We start from the raw sequence: 20,173 nt of genomic DNA on the forward strand, positions 1-20,173 counted from the left end.
AACATAACAGTTTACTACTAAATGACTTGCAGTGCATTTGGTAAGTCAAGCAGGTGTTTCTAAAGACAAAATGGACAACCAACATTTTCAGGTAAAAAAGGGTATACGTCTAAGCAATAAGAGCCTGTGTTTATTGACCTTTCCTAGACACAGACAATTTTCTGAAAGTAAGAGGTGAAAACTGAGAGGCTGATTCACAAAAAAGTAATCTGACACAAAATCCCAACTTTACGACTTTCAGTATTCACAAAGGGCATTTAGGAGTAGTAAAATTGGAATTTTATCTCAGTTAAACTTAAGTTTGTCTTAAATTTACCAAACTTAAGTTTAACTGAGACAAAATCCTAACTTTACTATTCCTAAATGCCCTTTGTGAATACTGGAAGTCGTAAAGTTAGGATTTTGTCTCAGATTACTTTTGTCAATCGGGCCATGAGTTTTTCTGGTAGCCACAATTTTCTTTAATGTTCAACATGGGTAGGATATTTGATCAAAAATAAATAATTAGTTGCAGTGAACTTAAAATAAATCAAAGGCCTCTGATTAGATATTTGGCTGAAAGATGGTTGTGCCTGAGGGTAGCACACTAGTTCAATAAAACCAGTAATGATTGATCAGTGCGTAGTTATGTAATTGTCCGAGAATTTATAAAATCCAATCGGTAAACACACTTCGCAAATTAACATACACACTTCTGCCTTATCTAGAGTTCTGAAATAAAAATTGTTTCTGACCAGTAGTTTGGTATTTATCGGATGTTATGCAATTTTTTTTAAAAAGCATTATATGGTTTGCAATTTACAAAAAGAACAACAGCGCCCAACTTAGATCAAGGGCTCCAGATCCATGTTAGATTTTCAACAAAACGTGGCACTATGTATTTGAGTTCCATTTAAATTTTGTGTATGTAAAGTCTATTTTGTGGAAATCTTTAACATCTATTGTGGATCTATGTTGAACAATCCTCTATACAAGAACTTTGTTCCAACAGAAAAAATAGCAACTATGTCATGGATAGGTGTTAAAGAAACGTAACTCATAATACCTAATCTTAAATCAACAATCTAGGACTAGCTGTTACTGTACTACAACTGCTTGTATGGGGCAAAGTTTGTTTTTAAGGTTGGTGCCTGGTGTTAAAGGCTGAAACAGCTCGCAAGTTAAGAAATCTATACATACTCAAAAAAACACTATTTTATAAGAACTTTCATTTTGAAGAGGACCCCGCAGTAATATACACTCACTAGACCAACATGGAAACTCTTTTTTATAGGTCTGCCTAACACATTAGCGACTAAGATTTTGGTGCATGGAAGAGGAAGCATGAATGTGCTGTGTTCTGCAGATGGAGTTTGTGTTGTATTAAGTTTTCTAATATTGTCCTTCCTGTGCTAGACAGCCACATTCAGACAACAGACAGTGGAACATTTCACAGCCTGGACCACAAATGGACCTAAAGCTACAGCTAAAACTGGAGGCAGAAGGGGTAAATTACCCACTATACCTTGTGAAAAGAAAATGCGACTAGAGTTGTTACAACCATGGCATCACAAATTCAGAAACTTTCTTGTCTTGCCTCTTTCTGACATGTTACTAGTGTTGTCACCTTAAGAGAGAGATCAGCTTCCGGTGGTGATACACAATATTACAAATTCTCTGCCAGATGAAATCTATTATTTATATGACCCCAGTTATTTTTGTAGTAGATCAGCAAATGGATGCTATCTTGCCATTTTGTGGAATTGAGACTGGCTGGCTGAAAATGTGCATCCAGGTATAAATGTTGGGTACATCCCCTCTATGATTATCAGGAGTGGTTAATTACAGTAGAATACCCTGAGTAACTATTGTCACTACCTTTTTAAATTATATATCAAATCATCCAAGCAGCACAGTGGCTATGTGACCCTTCTCAGTTTTCCTGCTAGATTTCCAGCTGACTCCCAGGGATAACCTTAGTGACCACTTTGGCCATTAATTTTAAAGTGATATAAAATTAATGATCCACATGACGACCAGACCAAGTAATGGTATACCAAGCATTCCCACATATGAATGAATTAGGGTTGAACTGGAACTGCCATATATGTTGCCAAAAGCTGGATAAGCATTGAGAGTCAATGAAGGATATAGTGAGCCATTAACAATAAGGCTGTCCAGTGGGACTTGGATGTGGTGGTGTGCTCTTGTTGGAAGGAGATCCACATTTGAAGCAACTGCTTGGAGGATTTACTGGGCTTTAAGATGTTTTTATTCATTTATGCAGAAGAGGTCTTTTCTTTTCATATCCTTTCTAAGTTCAGTATGGCTTCCAACTATTCAGTGTTGTACATTCAGTAACAATTACACTGACTGCAAAGACATAAATGCAACAAAGACATAAAAGCCTCCATGTAGTAGATTATTGTAGTCCTCTAAATAATCCTCTCCATTTGTGATCAGAGTGCAACAGCTACATTTATAACTTTTCCTTTGATGGAATCCAGATGACAGGGCCAGATTGTTCTTCAATCACCTGTTTGCAACAGTTGTATATATCTTCTAAAGTATCTCCTTGAACAATAGCTGAAAAGATTTAATTAAGAAGGATGTTAAATACATCTATTATTGCAATTAGACATGAAATGCCATGTTAGGTTATAAGAATTAACACAGATTTTAATGCTATTTTAAAATTGTCATTCTATGTAGAAATGGAAACAACCCATTACCAACTTTTAACTAATGCATAGAACCCAAAAACATAATAGAACATTAACATTACATCAGCACAAAGTATGGTATCAGTTTCACCCTTCCATAGAAAACAATGATAACCAATCAGACCTCTTTAAAGGAGTGATTACCTCTCGCTGGTCCATTACCTCTTTAGCCACCTCCATAACCAGCTTCAGTCTGAATTATACAAACATTAACTCCCCGCAACGGACATTTTCAACAATATCATACTTTCGCATCATGAGCCTCTCTTTTCCTTGCTAGCCCTCCATGGCAAGCCTTGCACATCAACACTTATTTGATTTATTGTACATGGTAAAAAAACTTCAAGTCTTCCAAGCATGTCTTCCATCATAATTTGTGATCATTACATTAATCCCAGTCCCCGTAGGTAATGTCTGTGGGATGGCAGGACTGGAATGTGGAAGTAAGCATCCTGCAAGTTCAACACTACCATCCAGTCTCTATGGTCGAGGGCAGATAGGACCTGAGCTAATGTCAACATTTTGAACTTTTCCTTCCTCAGGAAGCGATTGACATTCCTGAGATCCGAGATAGGATGCAGACCTCTGTCCTTCTTGGGCACCAGGAAGTAGTGGGAGTAACAACCAGTGTTGGTGGCATGGATGGATGGGTAGTCTCGAAGCGGAGGGAGTAGCCCCTTCAGACTATCTGCAAAACCCACCTGTCCAATATGTACCAGTGGGGGAGGTGATGTGGATCCTGCTGCCCACTGGCAACTGGTGGCCCTGAAAGGTCGGACTAGGAAGGCTTAGAGGCTGCTGCAGAGTGGCTCCAGAGGGGGCACTAGTGGACTGCTCCACCCACTAGCCCCCAAACCCATGGCATTGGGTCCCACGTCCCCGGCCACGCAGAGGCTGGGTAGCTTGCGCTGGCCTGTGGTCCTGGGTGAAACATGGTGGGGCACCCCTTCTGTAGCCAGCGAGGCCCAAGGAGCCAGCTGCAGCTCTAGATTCCTTGAACCGCTCGAGCGCACTGTCTGTCTTGTCGCTAAACAGGCGACAGCCATCAAAGGGCATGTCCAAAAGAGTTGATTGGACATCCCCAGAAAAGCCAGTGGATCTCAGACAGTTGTAGCGCCTCAGGCTACTGATGTAGAAATCATTCTACCCAGCGTGTCTGCGGTGTCCAGCCCACATCGGATGTCGAACTTTGCTGCGTCTCTCCCCTCTGCAACTGCACAGGAGAGTGTGGCCAGGCACTGTGAAAGCACTTTGTCAACTGTGTCCCACACAGAGTAGGTGTAACAGCCCAAGAGACTTGCGGTGTTCACCGGCTGCTGTACTAAGCTGGCGGAAGAAAACATCTTCTTCCCAAGATGGTCCAGCTTCTTGGATTCCCTATCTGGGGGAGCAGTAGGGACTGCGACTTTGAATGTTGAGGCTTGGACCACCAAGCTCTCGGGGGATAGCGTGTTGGGAGAGGAAAATTGGGTTGGCCGGGGCCGGGCGATGGCGTCGGGCAATCATCCTATCCACAGGAGCCCCTGTGCTGGGCTTGGACCAAGTGCCCAGAAGGATGTCTGTGAGGGCCTCATTGAATGGCAGCAGGGGTTCTGAAGAGGTCGCTGCCGTCTGAAGTACCTCAGTCAGAAGTTTAGTCCTGACTGCCGCTGTAGGAAGCTCAAGGCCCAAGGTTTCAGCCGCCCTACGCAACACCACAGCCTAGGAGGCTCCCTCCTCCGTGGTCACAGAAGGAGGAAAAACCATGCCACGGTCTAGGGAGGTATCCAGACCACTGGCCTCACCCAACTCCTCTCTCCAGTCCGGCTCTTCAAGCTGGTCTGCCAAAGGGTCAACAGACCCCTCCCAGTCCTCCTCCCCCTCCTCTGGCTGCCACTCAGAGTGATAGGGAACACCAGGATAGAACAGTGGTACAAAAGTACAGGTCTGTGCCTGTACCGACACCGGTTGATGCCAGACAGGCTCTGTGTCTAAGTCAAGGGGGAGGCCGGGGTCGATACCGGCCGGGGAAACAATCAGCATCGGAAGTGACGATGCGTAATCAGAGGTATTGGTGCCAGAGGAGGCGTCACTGAGGCCAGAGCTGCCGGCATCAAAGGCCTAGAGCCCCCAGCGGAGTCTGCGTTGCCCGAAGATGTGCCAGCAGAGTTGGGCTGCCCAAAGATGGAATGAAGGACCAAAAAAACTTCACAAAGCTGGGCAATGGAAGGGAGGGAAGATCAGAGCTGCCCCAGTAGGCTCTGCGGGTGTAGACGAAGGACAACAACCTTCTGCGGCATGCGTCTCATCGGCTGACGGACAAAAAGAAAGCGAAGAGCGATGGTGCCTCTTCGCCTTCTTTGTGTGCTTCGACTTACCCGAAGATGAAGACTTTGATGAGGAGTGATGGTGGTGACTCCGTAACCTGTCCCTCGACCCTCATCTCAACCGGGACCTCAAGCATCGCGGAGCTGACTGGCGGGCCTCCAGAAGCTTTCTGGATCGCTCCCAAAGGACTTCGGCTTCATGGCCCGATAGTCGGAGCACGCCTTCAGGTCATGATCGTGCTAAAGGCACCAAAGGCACACGAGGTGCGGGTTCATGACTGACATCAACTGTTGTGACAGAAGTCACGAGTCTTGTAGATGGTCCGATGATGGGACATCCCTATGTGCACCAGGAGTCAAACTCGAAATAGATGTCGACAAAAGTCAAAAAATCACTAGTCAAAAAATGACTAAGAGTACCACTCTCTCCGAATCAGCACTGGCTGGCGCAGAAAATGAAAGAACTGACGTCAGCGTGCAGGAGCAGCATCTAAGTAGATACCGCAACATCATTCCGGCGATCACAACACCGATGACGAACGCGGAGTCGACCGATGCCACCTACCGACGCACAGGGGTACTGCTGAGAAAAAATTCTCCGGATCCAGTCTGACGCCTGGGGGTAATTCTAAAGTAAGGAACCTATAACTAATAGTCTATTTCAGATACCTTCTTTTCAACTGAACTTTAACATTTGTGTAAAGGTGGTACTATCATATTGCTTTCCTGACCATGAAAGGGAATGCAAAATAAAGTTAATAGACTACCCGGTCAGATAGCACTAAAGCTGAAAATCAGCATCTAGAGGATTTCAATTTACCTTTAGCAACTCAGCAAATAAAGCAGCCATTAAGAGAATCTCTGTACCACACTTTATATATGGTCCACTGCATTTGTGTAGCTAAATGACAGATCTAATTGCTGTTAGCCATGTTACTGTTAGGGTGTTAAATCCCTCTAGCAGGTTGGACAAGGTTAGTTATAAAATATCCAATATATTTTAGAACCTCTCATCCTGAAGCTTGGAACTATTTTCTTAGGAAAAGTAATATTAAAATGGCTATCCTAATATCATTAGTCCCTTTAAAGCAAATGCTAAACACATTTCAGGGGTACATGTAAGGAAAAAGATTGAGGTGATTGAGAAAGATTGGAAGACCAAATACATATTATCCCCGTATATTTAAAGTTACCCATGCAGATCCACAGTGAAGCCTGGTTCTGAGAGAAAGTAGGGCATTTTAAGTAGAGGATAAGAGGGAGGGCCACCTTGCATAGCCCGGGCTTGGTAATACTAGGGAACTATAGTGGTGGCAACAGGGAACGTACCTCTTACCAACTGAGTTTTTTTTGGCCTCAGTTCTTCTCTAGGAAGTTTTGTGTTGTTCATTCGGCTGGAAGACAAGACAGTTGGGTGGCTCCAAACGGGGGGCTAAATAGGACGGGCACACTGACAGGGGGTGGGGGTATAGGGGAGGGGGTGTTAGGAATGTTGGAGGGTGAGGGATAATTGAGTGACCTTGATTGAAATGAGAGTATTTGATGAGCCGCTTGTATAATGGCTTTGTATATGTCTATCATCTAAGAGGTTCTGAGGGAAGTTGAAAACAATAAAAATCTTTTTACAAAAAAAAAATAAGCAGAGGATTCTTCATAAGACATTTGCAGAACCCACTGCATAGTTTATTTGCATTAAGATGTCTCATAACTTGAGTATAACGATAACAAATTTTAATACAAAGTCTTCTTTACTTCATCCCAAACCAGCTCTTCTCTTTACAATTCGTCACAAAGAATCTATAACCTACAAGATTTTTCACACACAATTACAAGGATTTTCAGATCTAAAGTCAAGACTCTAGAGAACATTGCAGCAATTTCTAAACTAAATATTGTGTTTTCTTCATTTTACCTTTATGCTTAAAACCCCTCACCCCATTTTCTTTTAATGACTCCACAGAACAAAAGATCGAGAGCCTAGTGGAAAAAGTAAAATCTAGAGATAGTCACAATGTTACCAGTGTCTCTCATAGAGGAGTCTTCTCAAATACCTTCAAAACAGCTGTCACTAAATCCTGTCCTCCGTGAGGCTGTGGGGATTCACAAAGCCCAGTGGCAGACGGGATGACAAGTCAGAGGTTTATAGTGCTGGAGCAGTGGAGGCTCTGCCAGTGAAACCTGGCACTTCCCCCTGATAGAGCATGTCCTTGGCAGGGCATGAGTACTGATACATGAGAAAATTTCACCACTGCCTGCAGTGTTCTATATTTTGGAGAATGGATAGGAGGATGATGGTTGCAAAAGTATGCCACAAAAACAGGAGTAGATCACTGTGGAAACATGTCAGCGCCTAAAATGGTTAACATCATGCATGGTTTCATGGGGGAAAGATGGTGGCTGAGCTGCACTTATAGTCTCCCTCTTCTCGGTTGGGACACCTGTAACTATGGCTTGGGAGTTTTCACCAGGAAAAACAATATTGGGGAGCTCCCTTCCTTTATATCCATATACATTCCTGAATGACAAAACCCCCCAACAAGCGTGGTCTATGTAGTGGCAATCCTTGTGATGCTTACACTTAACATCATAAAATGGCTTGCATCTTACAGATGCCTGATCTGCGACTCCATGGGGGTGACACACTGCTCACCAAAGTTTCAAGCTCTCGGCACAAGGACCAGCCCAAGTGGTGGAGTGAACGCTCAATATGGACAACGAGCTTGACAAGACTGGCAGATGAGGCTTGTGGCCACTCCGGGCAACACCTCAAACACCACAAAGGGGAGCTTGTCTGGCAGTGTAACAGCACCCCGGGCAATTTTTCCAATAACACAGGAAGGGGCCAGCTCTCTGGCGATGCTGAGACAGACATCGGTGTGGCTGCTGCGGAGAGAGGAGATGCCTGTGAGGAACCGGGGGAAGGCTCCTTGCAGTGTAGTTATCACTGGAAGTTGCTAAAGTATCGGCCCCTGCTTCTGCCTCTCGTGAGAAGGCGGCTGTGGACCAAGAAAGAACCAGCCTTTGTCTGTCTGCAATCCAGGAAGTGAAGGTGCGACAAAGGAACATGGAGTCTCCCGTAATTCTTCTGACCTTTTGGGCAAACCAAAGACCTGAATGGGCAGCCTTGCTGATGGACCTTGCTGTAACTCAGCACCTAGACTCTTTTGCCTCATTGAGCACTGCTGATTTTCCTTATGAAGGTGGTCTGACTCCCTCAATTGCATATAAACTGATCAACTGTGATGTCAATAGGGACAATACAGTAAGCAAACCTGCTAGTTTGGCACAACTGAAAGATGGAGTGGAGGGGAAGGCAGCTTGGACCATGACTATCTGGGGCAATGCCAGAGTACTATTAGGTCTACTGACACTACCTGTGCTCTTTAGAACTGGGGTGCTCATTTAGTTAATGCTGAATTACCCTAGAGCAATCTTCTCTGTTGTCCCTAAATGAATCCTTGGTAATCTCTCGAGATGTCTACTCCGGCTCACTTAACACAGAGAGTACTTATGAGACTTAAAATCGTGACTCTAGCTCTGTATGTCCCACCGCACCAGACACTATCCCGGATGCTTCGGGTACTCTACAGTCAACTCCTACAGCACTTAGTAAGTCAGTAACCCTAATAAAGGGCGTTATGATAAAAAAGTATTGGGGGTTAGACTCTTGAGGGCAGATTTACAAGCCCCTTGTGACACTTTTACGCTGCCGTTGCATCACTTTTGTGACTCAGCAGCGGCGTAAACCATGCGCTCTGTTGCGACTTATTTACAACGTGACGCATTTAGGCAAATGCATCACGTTGTTAAGACCTGCGCCACATGAAACCTGCGTCAGGTTTCATGTGGGCGTTCTGTCGCAGGGTGGGCGTTCCCTCGCAGGAAAGCCCTGTAAAACTGATGCAGTGAAATCTACAAGATTCGCTGCTGCGTCAAATCCTTATGCCTGCTTGAAGTGGGTGGCCACTGTGCATTGCAGGAGTTGCGTCGCGCTTGTGACGCGACTCCAGCAATGCACCGCCCGTACGCCACAAGATGTTTCACGCATCTGCCCCTCTTTGCACCATGGTGCGCCGCATTGTAAATGCGACACATCCGTGGTGGCTCAAGGGGGGGATTGAGTGACGCATCTGTTCTGGCGCATCCCTGCTGATTTGCAGAGATGCGCCAGAAGTTGTAAATCTGCCCCATTGTGTGTGAAATGCTCTTGGCCAGTTGGAATTGGTACCAGTACTGGTATTGAATGCAGGGTTAATAGATTGTCCCTCCTCTCTGGGTCAGATGAGAGTGGTGGTACCAACTAAAGGACAAGCTGCCCCGGCCAGCTTTGGCAATTGATAGGAAATCAAAGCTGGGTGAATATTGATCAGCCTGTGTTGATAGAGGAGATGTTTCTTGAGTCACTGATTCTTCTGATGAAGGTGCTACCCCCTCCTGCATGTTCTGGTGCCCTTTGGCCCCCGTAAATGTTTAGGTAGATTCCACTCCCATTACCCAAGGATGTTTTCCAACTAATAAAAGATCATAAACTAGAGTTCCAGAAACAAAATGTGAAGATTGGGGGGGGGCAATCTGAAGATTCAACTGGCTGCTAATTAAATCTCCCAGTATATTGCACACATTTTGGATCAAGTGAAAGAGTTAGAGCAGAGGACAGCAGAGACCGAGGATACTGTGATGAATGTAGCAGCACAAATTAAAATGCTTGAAATTGAACTGCAGACTGTGCAAGAAAACATTGAGGATCTAAAAAACCTACAGCGCCACAACAATCTGAAGATCCTGGGGATCCCACAAAACTGCAACGGAGGAGCCAGGAGATTTGTTGTGGATCTTTTTCAAAAAGCTTTCCTGAGCTCTCAGACTGGGATTGGGACTCGCAGATCCAGCAGGCCCATCGGTTTCCACTACCTGTGGGCAATTTGTCACAACCAGCTGGTAAATATTGATCTATATATAGGCAATTTTATCCTTTAGCAAGAGTTCTACTATAGAGCTCAACCAACTACACTGGTCACCATCGGCTCAATAAAAATCTTTGTTCAGTCTGACCTCTGCCGCATTACCACTGAACGATGATAAAAGCTAATTGTACCTTTAAGGGATCTAGGAACTCAGGTCTTTCTTCAGGAACCTGCACTCCTTAAGGTGATACCATATATGGAAAGACCTATATTTGCAGAGAATGGGCAACTGAGCTGCTATCATGGTGGTCTAGGAAAACCAAAGCTGATGATGATTCTCGTTCAATCCATACTAAAAAAGAAGTCAGCATTCCAATCAATGAGACAGAGGGGTTTCCCGGCACTAATGATTGTATCACTAAGTTTCAGGAGTAGTTTTGGATATTAATTGTTTAACCTTATTGCTTTTTGCCTTTTGATTTTCCCTTTCTTTTTCTTTAAAATGTCAAGTTCTTAAACGTCACTTATTCTGGCATTTTCACAGAGCGAGGCAGCTCATGCGTGGTCTAAGATTCAGTTGGGTGTGGCAAGTGGAAGAACGGTATAGATGTTGGTCTCAGTGTCTTGTGGTGTTTAATCTTGACTTAAGTGGAGGGGTCTGATGCTCTCTCTTTTGATGCTCCTTTTTCTTCCTCTTTCTGTTAGCTGGTTTTATCAGCTTTGGGGGTGTTCTACATTGGTTTTATACATAGGATTAGGGTATTTTCCTCTTTTCTTCTCTTGTAACGATATCCCTGCTCGAGATGGTGTGGGGTTAGGTATGATTCAGAAAAGGGGGTGGTGATGAACAGAGTGTCTGAATTAAGCAGACCACTCTTACCCAGTCCAAAGATCGAGGCTTGATCCATCACCGTTATTTATCTCACTGCACCATCCCAGTTCAGAACCTGGCTATATGCAAATCAGTCTGTCCCTGGCCCAGTGCATCATGGGAACAGGGCAGACTAAACTACCAAGCCAATTCTTCACCAGAAAGGAAACAAGCTACCGGGGACCGGTTTCTGGCATTTCAGCCGTCGTCGGCCCGGCTTGCTTGAATCCTGATGGTGCAGTGAGAAAGGGACTCATGTCTGAGTATACCCTGCCACACCTATAGTGGCCAAAAACGATTCAGAAAAGGGGGTGGTGATGAACAGTGTGTCTGAATTAAGCAGACCACTCTTACCCAGTCCAAAGATCAGGGCTTGATCCATCACCGTTATTTATCTCACTGCACCATCCCAGTTCAGAACCTGGCTATATGCAAATCAGTCTGTCCCTGGCCCAGTGCATCATGGGAACAGGGCAGACTAAACTACCAAGCCAATTCTTCACCAGAAAGGAGACAAGCTACCGGGGAGCGGTTTCTGGCATTTCAGCCGTCGTCGGCCCGGCTTGCTTGAATCCTGATGGTGCAGTGAGAAAGGGACTCATGTCTGAGTATACCCTGCCACACCTATAGTGGCCAAAAACGATTCAGAAAAGGGGGTGGTGATGAACAGAGTGTCTGAATTAAGCAGACCACTCTTACCCAGTCCAAAGATCAGGGCTTGATCCATCACCGTTATTTATCTCACTGCACCATCCCAGTTCAGAACCTGGCTATATGCAAATCAGTCTGTCCCTGGCCCAGTGCATCATGGGAACAGGGCAGACTAAACTACCAAGCCAATTCTTCACCAGAAAGGAGACAAGCTACCGGGGACCGGTTTCTGGCATTTCAGCCGTCGTCGGCCCGGCTTGCTTGAATCCTGATAGTGCAGTGCGAAAGGGACTCATGTCTGAGTATACCCTGCCACACCTATAGTGGCCAAAAACGATTTAGAAAAGGGGGTGGTGACGAACAGAGTGTCTGAATTAAGCAGACCACTCTTACCCAGTCCAAAGATCAGGGCTTGATCCATCACCGTTATTTATCTCACTGGAGTTAGGTATGGCCATCCTCCCACAATGGCTATGGGAGGGAAGATTTCCCCTAGGTTGGGCCTTCTCAGGGTGGGCTCTGAGGGGCTGATGGGTGGGCGTGGTTGAGACAGAGGGGGTGGCTGGCTGGGGTAGTGATGGGGCAAGATGGAAAAGGAGGTTCACTATACACTTTTGTGTAGTAAGTCGGGATGCTGCATGTTCTTGTGGGCCAGATGGAGAAATGAATATACTTAGTTACAGGATATCCAAGATTATCAGGGACAATTATTTTAATTTATCTGAACAAATAATGTCTCTTAAGCTCATGTGTTGGCCTAATCAGCCCATCAAAAGACACCGGGTCAATGAGACATTACATCTTTTTAAACCCTACATTTTATGTCTAACTAAGACACACGTTACAAGGACTGGGCTGTAATTAGGCCGCTTCGATACTGATTAGGGGTGGTAACATCGTGACAAGTCTCTATGAGAGGGTTGCAATCCTTTTTAGACTTATTCCATGAGTCAAGATTATTAAAACAAGTTCAATTCAATATTTGTGGGATTTACGGTCCTAATAAGGGTGATCCCTGGGTGTTTGATGTAATTGTGACTGAACTTTTGACCTGGCTGAGGAAGGTATTTGTTTTTGGTGATTTCAACTGTGTTCTTAATTACAGTGTTGACACGGCTAATAATGGTACCTCATATAATCAAAGTTCTGGCACTGATGAGGGTGTATGGTCTGGTAGATGCATGGTGGGTATTAAGTCCAGGGAGCTCAAGCTTTACCTACTATTCTCATGTCCACAACCATTATTACCGCGAAGGAGGGCGGTGGCAGTGTCCCCTGACCCGTTTGCGTTATGGCTGAAACACACACTCCTGCTGGTATTTTTAATTGAGAAGAGCTTCAGAGCTTATTTTATTTAAGACGCTGCTGGTGCTGGGCTTTTTGTTAACTGGTAAAGGCAAGGGAGGTTGCTGGTTCTCATTCACCCCTGCTGGCATTTTAACTGTTAAGAGCTCGGAGCTCATTTTGTCTTAAGACGCTGCTGGCACTGGGTTTATTTGTGCAGAGGAACGCCACTGTTTAACTGCTAAGGGCAAGGGAGGGGGCTGGGTCGTATTTACCTGATCCGGAGGCCTGAGCTCAATGCTCTGTCCTTCACGCTCTGGTCCGACGCGGTTGCCAGTACCGTTGTGCGGAGAGCAGGGTAGGTAGAGCCAGGTACTTCAGCTTACGGCGGTTAGCAGTCTAGTTGAAGGGCGAGACCGGGTACAAGGGTCACATGCCTCAGCGGCTGCACGCAGCAGCCGCGTGCAGCGGGCGAGCCGCCGGAGCGCCAAAGGCAAGCCCGTCTGCGCCCACCTGCGCCCGTCCGCGGCTGTCTGTGGCCAGGCCAGAACCTCTGCCGGTTTCGACAGGGGTTACAACTCTAAGCAGCTTCATGCAGTGTGCCCTAAGCTGGGGGGGGAAATGCAAACATAGTATTGAGTTGGATAGTCATAGTAGGAGTTGCAACTATTGCTCCTTCTCAGTATGTCACCAGTTGAAGTTTAGGGACAGTGGCCAGTCGCTGAGCTTTTCTTTGATCAACTGCAGATCCTTAAGGAAGCATAGTGCAGAAATTTACGACCACCTGCTTGATGGGCGGGTGGACGTACTTTTCCTTACAGAAACGTGGCTTGATGAGGCTTCAGCATCAGATATTTTAGAAGCACTTCCCTCGGCTATGGAATCAGTAGGATAGATGGACTGATGGGGAGGGGTGGGGGGATTGCCATAATGCACAAGCATGAGATTCAGTGTACCCTCGAAACTAGCGATTTTGCGGATAGCGAAGCTGGGTTCTTTATACTCTCAGCATCCATTAATTACATTTTAATGGGATTTTTAGTGTACATACCACTGGGATCAGGGGTGCGGTTGGCTTCGAGTCTGATTGATTGCTTGATGCAGCCAGCCCTCGGGTATAAGAGGCTCTTACTCCTGATTGATCTGAATCTCCACTTTGATGTGGCTTCTGATGTGGAGGCGCAAGAGATTTGTCGGGAATTAGCAGCACTACAGGTGACCTTAAAATCAGAGCTGCCTAGAAACTGCCATGTTGAGAAATAAAAGGAGGACCCCGCAACAGCTGATTGGGGACTGGGGGTAATAGTATCTCTTGAACAGACTTGGGCGTCCCCTCAAACAAGAAACCACACAGGTTGAGTATTCTACCCAAAAACTAGCATGCCGTTATTTCGGCGGGAAAGGTAAAGTTACAAGGTTTAAGATAATAATCTCTACAAGCAGACTTCAATCAGGGAGACAAGGTCTATGGTTCAACTGAGTTCTATTTCTGCAGTGACCAGGTTTTCAGTGAATTATGTATATAGGGGAGTATTTCTTAAACACATTTTGACCATAACCATTTTGACTTAAAATCTAAACATTATTTTTTACCAAAATGAATTACATAGAAAACACAGTTAAAAGTGGTTCAAAGAGATATTAAAAAGATATTTTCCACACCAAAAATTTCATTAAAACTGTTATACATTTATTTTATATTCACAATACAATATACAATTTTTTTAAAAAAACATCATTATACATTTCATAAAAAGATTTTTTTAAAAAACAAGAATCACAAGTCGATGCGGCGTTTCGGTATTCTGTATTTGAACCTTCTTCAGGACTGATTCTAGACAAATTTAAAAAGATTTAAAAAAACAGAGTTACATTTTTTCATTGGTTTGGGCATCTCTTCAACCAATACCCTATATAATCACAATTCATGGTCACTGTACTACAATCTTCTCTCATAAATTTTTTTTAAACAAGTCATGTTCCCTTGTAGCCCTTATCCTTAAAACACATTTCTCTCAGTTGATGTACATTTCTATACTTTGACAAAACTAATAGTGTTTACCTTTCCCTTGGACCTAATGGTCCAATGCTTACAAGACCAGGACATGATATTCCAAACTATTATTTGTATAGGTTAGGCATACCTTTAAATTAGATAGGGCAGACCGCCCACTGGATACAGTTTAATTGAATTCTGCACCCTGTATTCATCGGATTATGATAAACTCCGGAAAAATTCTCAATTTTTGATTTTTGATCCCACTGGTTGAGGTAAATAAATAAAGAAAAAGAGGATGCTATTATATTTAGAAACCCCACTTAAGTTATGACTTTGTTTTGACTTGAAGATCAACAAAAGGTGTGTTTATTCAGTACCTTATGTTTGGGTTGAATTAGCTTTGTCTTAGACTGCCAGGGGGAGCCACCGTCTTCCTATATATGGGTTTCTTCAATGGCCCTGGTGGATTTTTTAAAACGCGCATTAGTCTCAATCTATTTCAGAAGAACTAATTTCTAATATGTCTTAAAGGATTTGCTAAGTCACTCACCATTCAAAATTTGGATGACTGGCGCAATGTTCAGGATGAGTTGCTACCAAGTTCCTTCTTGTTCAACTCCAATTTCTTTCTATTTATTAAACAATAACAGGTATACATTTTGTAGATTTATATACGTTCTCCATTTAGTTTATTGTCATGATCTTTTACTATTGATAGCCCATAGGTTATATTTATAGACCCTCTATTATTATTTGTTAAAAGTGGAAAGGAGTGGTTCTCTTGTCCCTTTACACTATATTTGTATTCATAGTTCCTTTTGCAAAAATTTTGGGAAATTAGAAGGAGTTTTATAGTTGATGATAAAAAAGGGCTGTTTAAATATTCCCCTGTGCTCCATAGAATCCTGGTTTTCCATTACCTTAATTAATAGATTCGGCCTCCCTGCTCCTGGTGTCTGGCAGTCTTTCACACGTCCCTCCACTGATCCGGTATGGGCCGTCTCGAATGCTGAGGGTTTCCTCATTCCTCGGCGTTTTTATTAGCAAGCCTCTTAATTGGCTTTCGTTCTCTGTTTCTTGATTGGTTCTCTGTCGGCAAATGGCCATGCAATTGCCATGGGAACCGAACGCTCCTTCAGCCACCGCTATGGGAGCCATCCCATTGGCGCATGTCTACCTTTTTCCACTCATTTGATTTGATAATAGCGTGCCAAACAGCGCGCGGTTGTCATAGCAACCGAACGCGTTCTAGTTCGTCTGTCTTCTCCCGTTACTGCTTGCTATTATAGACCACAGTTTTATGGTGTATTAGCGTCTATTAGGTATTATTACTAGAACATAGAGATTCTTCGGCACAAAACACCGTGCGGTTGTCATAGCAACCAGACGCGCTCTCGTGCGTCTGTTGTCATTGCAACCGCTCGCACTCTAGTGCGTTTGTTCCTACCTATTATTGCCGGCTTAGATACACCACAGTTTTTAGGAGAATTAACGCTTATTCAATTTTACTTCTGTGACAAATTCCGTGAAACTGACTCTATTGTGAGCAACTCATCTATCTTGCTATTACGTTGTGTGTTTTTTTCGTCCCCAATACGATTGGTTTACATTCAGCCAATCAATATGCGGTTTCCAATGGCAACCACAAAGCTTCTTGTTCCACACCTAGTGCGTTTGTTCCTTACTGTTACTGCCGGCTGGGATAGACCGGAAAACTGTGGTCTATCCCAGCCGGCAGTAACAGCGTTAATTCTCCTAAAAACTGTGGTGTATCTAAGCCGGCAATAATAGGTAGGAACAAACGCACTAGAGTGCGAGCGGTTGCAATGACAACAGACGCACGAGAGCGCGTCTGGTTGCTATGACAACCGCACGGTGTTTTGTGCCGAAGAATCTCTATGTTCTAGTAATAATACCTAATAGACGCTAATACACCATAAAACTGTGGTCTATAATAGCAAGCAGTAACGGGAGAAGACAGACGAACTAGAACGCGTTCGGTTGCTATGACAACCGCGCGCTGTTTGGCACGCTATTATCAAATCAAATGAGTGGAAAAAGGTAGACATGCGCCAATGGGATGGCTCCCATAGCGGTGGCTGAAGGAGCGTTCGGTTCCCATGGCAATTGCATGGCCATTTGCCGACAGAGAACCAATCAAGAAACAGAGAACGAAAGCCAATTAAGAGGCTTGCTAATAAAAACGCCGAGGAATGAGGAAACCCTCAGCATTCGAGACGGCCCATACCGGATCAGTGGAGGGACGTGTGAAAGACTGCCAGAGACCAGGAGCAGGGAGGCCGAATCTATTAATTAAGGTAATGGAAAACCAGGATTCTATGGAGCACAGGGGAATATTTAAACAGCCCTTTTTTTATCATCAACTATAAAACTCCTTCTAATTTCCCAAAATTTTTGCAAAAGGAACTATGAATACAAATATAGTGTAAAGGGACAAGAGAACCACTCCTTTCCACTTTTAACAAATAATAATAGAGGGTCTATAAATATAACCTATGGGCTATCAATAGTAAAAGATCATGACAATAAACTAAATGGAGAACGTATATAAATCTACAAAATGTATACCTGTTATTGTTTAATAAATAGAAAGAAATTGGAGTTGAACAAGAAGGAACTTGGTAGCAACTCATCCTGAACATTGCGCCAGTCATCCAAATTTTGAATGGTGAGTGACTTAGCAAATCCTTTAAGACATATTAGAAATTAGTTCTTCTGAAATAGATTGAGACTAATGCGCGTTTTAAAAAATCCACCAGGGCCATTGAAGAAACCCATATATAGGAAGACGGTGGCTCCCCCTGGCAGTCTAAGACAAAGCTAATTCAACCCAAACATAAGGTACTGAATAAACACACCTTTTGTTGATCTTCAAGTCAAAACAAAGTCATAACTTAAGTGGGGTTTCTAAATATAATAGCATCCTCTTTTTCTTTATTTATTTACCTCCACCAGTGGGATCAAAAATCAAAAATTGAGAATTTTTCCGGAGTTTATCATAATCCGATGAATACAGGGTGCAGAATTCAATTAAACTGTATCCAGTGGGCGGTCTGCCCTATCTAATTTAAAGGTATGCCTAACCTATACAAATAATAGTTTGGAATATCATGTCCTGGTCTTGTAAGCATTGGACCATTAGGTCCAAGGGAAAGGTAAACACTATTAGTTTTGTCAAAGTATAGAAATGTACATCAACTGAGAGAAATGTGTTTTAAGGATAAGGGCTACAAGGGAACATGACTTGTTTAAAAAAATTTTATGAGAGAAGATCGTAGTACAGTGACCATGAATTGTGATTATATAGGGTATTGGTTGAAGAGATGCCCAAACCAATGAAAAAATGTAACTCTGTTTTTTTAAATCTTTTTAAATTTGTCTAGAATCAGTCCTGAAGAAGGTTCAAATACAGAATACCGAAACGCCGCGTCGACTTGTGATTCTTGTTTTTTTAAAAAATCTTTTTATGAAATGTATAATGATGTTTTTTTAAAAATTTTGTATATTGTATTGTGAATATAAAATAAATGTATAACAGAGTTTTAATGAAATTTTTGGTGTGGAAAATATCTTTTTAATATCTCTTTGAACCACTTTTAACTGTGTTTTCTATGTAATTCATTTTGGTAAAAAATAATGTTTAGATTTTAAGTCAAAATGGTTATGGTCAAAATGTGTTTAAGAAATACTCCCCTATATACATAATTCACTGAAAACCTGGTCACTGCAGAAATAGAACTCAGTTGAACCATAGACCTTGTCTCCCTGATTGAAGTCTGCTTGTAGAGATTATTATCTTAAACCTTGTAACTTTACCTTTCCCGCCGAAATAACGGCATGCTAGTTTTTGGGTAGTATACTCAACCTGTGTGGTTTCTTGTTTGAGGGGACGCCCAAGTCTGTTCAATAGAAACTGCCATGGCCATCTACTTGTCCCAATTTTTGCAAATTGAGAGATGCTGACAATTGAATCCCCGTCACCCGTGGTCTGGTCAGATCATTATTTGATCTCTTTTAAAGTGGCGGTACTGGCAGTTAACAGACAGGGAGAGGGGGAAATTAAGGAGAAACGCAGGAGTTGGGCAGGCTTCTCCTCAGAGATGTTTAACGAAACCCTTGGCCAGGGTGGGCCTCCGGGTGGTCTCGAGATAGAGTCAGCTTGTGAGGCTCTGGATAGATGCATTGTGGAGGCACTTGATAGCACTGCACCCTAGTCGAGTAAAGGACCAAGGAGACAAATCAAATCTGCCCCATGGTTCGGGGACGACCTTTGAGGAAATATAAATTTTTGGTCATGTTATGTTCCCTAGCGCGCACCCCACCGACTCCATGTACCAGCTTAAAGTGCATGTAACTTCCCTCCTGTGCTAGCTATGAAGACGCAAATACATTTGCGTCCAATGTTAACTTGTCCTCTTTCAGATCCACCCTGAATGGATTATATAGTCCGTTCCTAAGTATGCTATGCCACCGTCTTTTGTAGTACACTTTACTTGTTTTTCCTGCTCTGACAGAGTAGGCCCTGAATTTCTGCCATCGAGCCTCTTTTTGGCTCCTGACTCTGACAGTCTCTGCCCAGGCTACCTCTGTACCCGTGAACTCTGACTTACTTTCAGCGCGGCCCCTCGCGCTCAGCTCAGCCTGCTTTCTGCCAAGACTGACTATAACCTTCGAGTTATCTGTTCCGCTCCTCGAGAATGCATTCCTGCCTACTAGCTCCAGTAAACATCCTCTCCAGCTGCAGAGCCAAAGGGCCGACCTGTCTCAATGCAAGTAATTCATAGCCTCTGTTACCATGTTTCCATGGAAGGCCCCGTGCCCCCACGCTTCTCATGCAGACACTTAGGCGCTTATACACGCATCCACAGTTAGCATAGAATAGCTTCTGCCCTAGAGACCTTTCCGCCCAGATAGTATGGTTCCTAAACATCAGATATCAGATACGATAAAAGTACAAGTTGATCTGACATGCCAGACTTCTGTCTCTTTCCGTCAGTGTAAATGTCAAGTCCCCTGCACCCCGTCAATCACACGTCATGCAGCTGCGCGCGCATCCAAGCTTCCGATTTCTGCTGACATTGCAACAATTCTGGTAGCACCACCCCTTGGTGACACCCACTTGCGTCACCTATCAGTGACGTTTCTAGTACACACCTCTGGTTCACGCCTAGTTCACGCCTCTTGATTACGTACTAGTACCACGTGTATGCTGTTATCTTGTCTTCTCTCAGCTGTTACGCCTCTTACACCATTACTTATGATGTGAATTAAGTATATAAGCTATGTAATGTCAATAAAATTTGCTCTATCCCTTCTGACACCCCTGTGGTGGTCAGAACATGATATCCTGGTCACGACCATTCCTTTATGAGGAATAAAACCCTTAGAAACTCTAACACCACGGACTCTGTCTTTTTTCATTCCGATTGAGTTAT

At 43.7% G+C, this 20,173-nt stretch overlaps 1 protein-coding gene across 1 annotated transcript in view; it reads right to left on the reverse strand.

Annotated features, from left to right (window-relative positions):
• Positions 1-2,234: 2,234 nt before the first annotated feature.
• LOC147696851 (disks large homolog 2-like) overlaps positions 2,235-20,173 on the reverse strand; it is a 734,055-nt gene continuing 716,116 nt past the window's right edge. Inside the window, exon 11 of the mRNA XM_086933917.1 lies at positions 2,235-2,565. Coding sequence (XP_086790043.1) covers positions 2,459-2,565 — 107 coding nt within the window. The 3' untranslated portion in view covers positions 2,235-2,458. The remainder of the gene's footprint in view (positions 2,566-20,173) is intronic.

Source organism: Lissotriton vulgaris, chromosome 8 (genome assembly GCF_964263255.1).
Source record: "Lissotriton vulgaris chromosome 8, aLisVul1.2, whole genome shotgun sequence".
NCBI classification, from domain to species: domain Eukaryota; kingdom Metazoa; phylum Chordata; class Amphibia; order Caudata; family Salamandridae; genus Lissotriton; species Lissotriton vulgaris.